Source organism: Anabas testudineus, chromosome 11, assembly GCF_900324465.2.
Source record: "Anabas testudineus chromosome 11, fAnaTes1.2, whole genome shotgun sequence".
Lineage (NCBI taxonomy): Eukaryota > Metazoa > Chordata > Actinopteri > Anabantiformes > Anabantidae > Anabas > Anabas testudineus.
This window is the reverse complement of record NC_046620.1, coordinates 10,151,671-10,158,031: the sequence shown is the minus strand read 5'-3', so window position 1 is coordinate 10,158,031 and position 6,361 is coordinate 10,151,671. Positions and strand designations below refer to the sequence as shown.

At 40.7% G+C, this 6,361-nt stretch overlaps 1 protein-coding gene across 1 annotated transcript in view; it reads right to left on the bottom strand.

Moving 5' to 3' along the window:
- Positions 1-251: 251 nt before the first annotated feature.
- Positions 252-6,361, bottom strand: part of csmd3b (CUB and Sushi multiple domains 3b) — a 274,055-nt gene continuing 267,945 nt past the window's right edge. The window contains exons 70-72 of the mRNA XM_026349411.1: positions 5,921-6,008; positions 5,226-5,361; positions 252-4,617 (exon numbers count right to left, since the gene is read on the bottom strand). Of these exons, the coding sequence (XP_026205196.1) occupies positions 4,458-4,617; positions 5,226-5,361; positions 5,921-6,008 (384 nt within the window). The 3' untranslated portion in view covers positions 252-4,457. The remainder of the gene's footprint in view (positions 4,618-5,225; positions 5,362-5,920; positions 6,009-6,361) is intronic.

Genomic DNA, 6,361 nt, shown 5'->3' with positions numbered 1-6,361 from the left:
TATATAGGTGTGTTTACCTGACAAATCAGTGGCAAGAAGATATTTAAAGCAGAGACAAAGGAAAGAAAGACATGTTTTTTACAAAAGCAATTAGCCTTTTTTAATCTTACATTGCATTGAAAATTTACATAATAGATTCATACATTTTACAAACAATTTCATCATAAAAATATATTTCTGTACAAAACACTTTTTTATTCTATATTTCATCGTTTTTTTTTTTCCTTTTTTTTTTTCAAATGGTGAATATTTCCAATGTCCCCAGGCAGGGACGGCTTTTAAGTCTTTCAAATCACATGGGTCTTATTGCGGTCGGTCAGTAGGAAAAGCTTGTGGCAAAATAGATTGAAGCTTAGAAAAAAATGATTTGTGATGAAGGGGAGGACTGGAATACAGGAGACGTGTGTTTTATGTATGTCGCTCCGTGTGTATGTGTTTGATTGAGTGTATGTGTGGAGATGACGGGGAGGGTACCATGGTTTTTTTGGTAGGCACTGTGTCAGATCCATACCCAAAAAAAAAAACAAAACAATAAAACACACACACAAACACAACAACAGCAAAACTGCAGTGACAATCGAAATGGTAAAAAAAAACAAGGAAGCCAAAACGACACTGCTTTTAAATCACTAATGACTTTGAAAGTTTTCTGTCGGCTGTTTGCAGTTGGTGCCTGTGGTCACAAGATGACTAGATGTTCCTTCACCCTGGAACCCGCACTCATTAAAACTACCGCTATTCATGATGTGTGGGACCCCAATACACTAAATTCAGCCGCTCACTCTTTACAACAGATTGTTCGCAATGAAACTAGCACTTTTTTTTAAAGCTAAACACGCTGATGTACTGTTTGTATTCCTGTCATGTTGGAACCAATACACATACTGTAGACGCTGTATGTGGTGCATTTCCAGGCCCAATGCTTACAATAAGCGAGTATAATATGGATATTATGTGTAGTAAAATCAATCATTGCCTGTTCTCTCAGCAGTGGCTCACTGACGGCACATGAAACCATCAGGAAGTGGAGTAAAATCCATCCATCTCTGGCTGAACACACAGCACTGTACTCGTGTGTGATACTTTGTAAGTGTCAAACTAAAAACCTTCTTTAAAATTAAAGTTTTGTAAATAGCCGGTGCCGATTTATAACTGATACGGAGTTCAGAACGAGGGCAAATTACATGAAAAAAAAAACCCAAAACGGAATTCATGGAGTGTGATGATCTCAGACATTTATATTGATTCGAGAGACCAAACACATATTAAACACGGGGGGGATGAAATTGGGAGCTAAGCCCCAGTGATGTGTGTAACCTTATAGTGAACTTGTGGTGTTGAATATTTAAAATTTACAGATCATGATGTTTTGTGAACAAGCAGGGGCCAAAACATGTACATTTTCCCGACTAAATCAAATCCTAATGTAAGAAGTGCTTCACAAACTAACCCGCTGATAAAAGCAGCTCTCACCAAATCGAATTACTCTTTGTATTTCTGACCCCTCAATAACTTCAAATTATAAACATGAAGGGGCATGTCGGTGTACAACGCACAACACACATGAACTTCAAACAACTTGTATGTGTGTCATTATCCTCAAACTACATATTGTGCACTTCACCAGTAATTATCTCCATCATTCATCTTACCATTACTGGTACTGCACTTGTGTTGTTGCCTTTTTTAACCACAGTCGCTAAGAGTCGGTGGAAACATTAACTTCAACCAGAGTCAGAGCTAGAGAAGAGATTGGCCTTGTGTAATCAAAAAGGTGGCTTTCATTAAGTGGATAGAGTTTCTGTTGCCATGAGAACACAGAGTTTGTTAAAATCCCTGAACCGTAATAAAAAAAAAAAAATTTAAAAAAAGAGAAATCAACATATGTTCTCAGTTTTGACGTGCAAATGTCTGTGGCCTCACGTTACTGTTAGGTTACAAACAGTGGCAGCTCATCATTAAAATGTTCAGTTCTACAATGGCAACTGTTATGGAGATTACTGGTCTGCATCTGTAGTGGTTCTGAAGAAATAAAGAAAAAAAAAAAGACAAAAGTCGCACAGACTCCATCTAACATCGGTTTAAGACTCTGCCGTGTGTGATCGATGTGTAATGAGACACTAACTTTAAACAGCATGATTGTTGCTGGCACATCCCGCATCTCAACAGTAATGACAACAGCGGCGCCACTGACTCACGACTGCCTCAGTGGGAAAGACGGTGGGAGAAACATCACGTTGTACGAGAAAAAGCAAATTAACCAATTCCGTGTTACAACCGAACCAAAAAAGAGTGTTTGTGACTTCTGTGAAGAGCACGTAGTTGTGAAATCTTTTACTCTGATATTTCTTTCTTTTGTTTTTTTTTCTAAAAACTCTCTGCTATAATCTTTCCCCTTCAGCCCCTCCCCTGTGGTAAATATATAGCACAAAAATATAGGTGGTGAATGCTCCCGAATATATATGCAATAGATTTACAGATCAGAAGATTCTGCAGCAATAACAAAGAAAGAAGATTAAGCACTCGCAGAGTGCAGAATTACAGTGAAACTGTGTCCACAATCGTAGGGCTACAACCCTGTTTGTCTTTCTTTTCGTCTGTCTGTCAACCTGTGTCTGTCTGTCAGCCTGTCTCTGTGTCTGTCCACCTGTAAGCTTGTTAATCTGTGTGGACACGCTGACGCAGTCCCATGACGCTGCTCGTCTTTTTCGCGAACCTGCCCGTCTCGTTGTGTGGTTAACTGTTCTGTCTTAATACCTCCCGTCTGTCTCGCTCGATTTCGTTTCGAGTGTGTACCTGTCATCTTTTCTGTCATTCATCCTGTCAGCTCCTCTCTAACCTTTCTGTTTGTCCCTGTGCTCGTCCATCTTTCAGTAGGTAGACAGGTAGTGCTCCTGTAAAATGTGCTTTAGTACCAGAGCTTTCTCTGTTTCTCAAAGTCTTTGTCTTTGTTAGTCCATCAGAGTCCTCTGTATCTATTCAACGCGTTTCTCAACAGAATCCATTTAATGTCACGGGATCGTATTCCTTCTTCAAGGCTAAACTCCGTCTGCGCTGATTCCTCACATGGAGGGAGGGCCGCTCTCTCTCAGCAGTGGATGTCAGGTTAGACATGCTCTATTTGGCTATCAGGATTTTAAGACCCCATCTTTCCTCTTGATGACCCCCTTACTCTACGTCCAGTTCAGGTAGGGGTTGTCTCTGTTTCTTATCCATTGGGTGGAAAGGAGCAGTTTATCCAGTAGATGAATCAGTCTCTTCTCACCTGCTCTTTAGTGCAAGCTCACTTTTAGACTCCTTTTAGTTTAGCTTCGCTCTAATCCCAGTTCAGCTAGGATTATAGCTCCGAGTCCAGGGCTGCCCTTATCCTTTGCTAAGGAGTTAGTCTCCTTTCAAAGCAACTTTTGCTACTGTCTGCTGGCATTAGCCATCTTAGATACTATTTTAATAGAAAAAGACAAGAGTCTGGTAATACCAGCCTCCGGTTGTCATGGAGACAGGAGGTTGTCCTGTCTGGTTGCTGTGGTGTTGTATTCCGTGGTCGTTTTAGAAAGAGGCTCCAGGTCTCAGCGAGAGAGTGCGGTTTACTGATGAACTGCTGGTGACAGTGTCTTTTACTGTCAATGTTGAACCCCGATAGACAGAAACAGTTCGCTTTGCTTCACAGTGTCTTTCGTGACATCTTCTTCATGTCACATCTCCCCATCTGTAGCCGTTTGGCCTCCTCATTCCTTAAAGTTAAGTATTTGTTCAGAACAGTTGGGGAGACAATGTTAAAAATCAAATTAACCCATTTTTGTAGTGCAGTTTATCTTTATGATGTAGAACCATGGCCAGGGCACTGATAATGTGCTCTCTCTTTCCCCAGGCAAGGACTAATGGTCAAAGAGCTGGCAGTGGGTCCCTTCACTTCACAGCTCTGTGTGAAATTCAAAGTTTGGCTTTGGGTTAACATGTTGCAGTGTCTGACTAGCAGATCATCACTACCGGTATTAGAGACGGTGAGTGGGGTTACACAAGAGGTCGAAACATAATGGCCGTGGCTGGTTTAGAATCACATCATAAACTACCCATGACCAGCTGAGTCTTGGGGTTAGAGGAGGATAATATCCAGTGTATTCTTTTGCTGGGCTGTATCCACTGCGGCTTTACACCGGCTGCGTTGCGTCTCTCAAAGGTAGCAAACAGGTCACATTCACATTTCTCTGCATTTCATTTGTGGACATAAAATGCTGTAAGGGAAAGCAACCGGTGCTGAATTTTGGTTTCGAGTGGACAGTTTTCCTCCGCTTGGCGAGTGAAAGGCTTCTGGACTGGGATTGAAGGTCTTTTGTAATTAATAGTATAGACCATAGTTGCTGACTGTGTTGAGTTTTGAATCACAGCACACAGCCTTGTACCAACTGTGGTCCCATTAGATATTTGAGTCATTAGGTTCAACTGAGGATAATCAATCCTCAGACCATGGTGCAGACAGTATTTAGATTCGGATCGAACCTAACAGCCTTGCCCTCCACAGCCTTGGCGTTGGTGTTGTACATGGGGTTCTCAAAGGCAGCCTGGCCGTTGTTGTTTTCATGGACTGAGCAGCCCGTGTACTGGGTTTTTGGTGTGGTTCTGTGAAAAGAAACAGTAAAGCAAATGTAAACGCATGCGTTAGGGAGATCAAATAGTTTTAATCATCTGTTAATACTAACACAACTGGGTAGCCAGTGGACAATACTGAACACAGTCTTGGGAGTGGAGGCATAGTAAACAAGCTTTAAGAAGGATTAGAAAGAATGCTTTTTAGTAAGCCTGGTGAGATCCCAATCAGCCCATCCAAAACTAATTCCTTCAGCAAGCTTTTTTTTTTTTTTTTCAGATATTAACATCAGAACAGAAGCTATTTGCATCTGTTAACAATGTGAACGCCAGTCAGTTGTGCTTGAACCATGTCTCTGAAAAATCCAATTTAACACCTCCTAAACAGAATTGTTTTACAGCACAGTTTACAACTGATAATCACTAAACTGTCTCTTAGCACCACAACCACCGAGCCACAGACCCAGGTACTGTTTTCATGAATCAGACGGCCGCCTCAAATGCCTTTTTACTACGTTTATGACATTATCAAAAAACAACAGCGAAGTAATGGCAGCGGTGAGGACGTGTTCTTTTATATTGCTGCCATTTAACGGAAGTTGAACTGAAATGCAAAACATCCAGACGCTTTTAGCACATACCTTTGCTTATAGAGATAGAAGCCAAAGCCAGTGAAGATGAGAGCAAAGAAAGGCACCAGAATAGCGATGGCCACAGAACTGCTGTTGGTACCAAGCTGTGGGGGTGGCGAGTTTTGACTCTCCGACATATTCAGACCTATGACACACAAGGAAGTGCATTATATGTTAATTTACCACAAACAATTAAAACTGTCTGCACTTATATGCACAATATAAATACACACACAAGTGTACAGTATGTGAAATCAGTGGAAGGAATCTCTGTAACTGGTAAAGGATTGGGATTTCTCGCCAGAACAGCTGCAAGTTCGATCTTGTCAACAGTGGCTACTGAACTGTGACTTACAATATGGTGAAGTGGTAATGTTTTTTTTATCCCCTAAAAATTCACGAATCTTGTCCTCGCTGATTTTGGCATCACCGAAAAGCATTTACCTGTAACATTTTTACAGTGTTAGTAGTCTTCTTTGGATGGAGATTAGCCCTTTCAGGATAATTTCAGGTTTGCATAGTGGCTTTTCAGCTCTTGCTGACTCAGTGTGAGCAATAAGGTCACCGCTGCCAGCAAAAAGAGGCTTCCTCAGTGAGCTTCTGAGCAGTATGTCAGATTTTTGCATCCAATATTTTTAATCCGAACTGACTGACAAGAAATATAACACTTATCTTGTGGTGTTGAAAAACCTATGAGAATTTACCCAGTCTCTGAAGTCCGAACTGTCCGTAGTCTTTTCCCTGAATAAAACCCTGGAATACGTAACTAGAACCATCAGGCTCTGCAGATACCTGGAGAGAAAAAGGTTGGAAAACAACTAAGAAATCCAGTAACAGGAAAGGAACAAATATTTTATTTGAGTGTGCAACATGTAGAAATTATAGGCATATCTCTGAATCTTGATTAATTTATTTTCTAAAGATTTGAAAGTTATCACCACTGACACCCAGACCATTAACAAGGACTGTGATATATGTTTTTACTGTTACACTGCAGATTATGAGCATGGTGTTTAAGACCGGACTCTGCAAGTAAAGGTCACCTGTGAGCAGATTTAACATTTAGTTTTAATACAGTAAATAGTAACATTTTGTTATGATTAACATTAAATGAAATTACATCTCCGACTGTCTGACCTTAATGT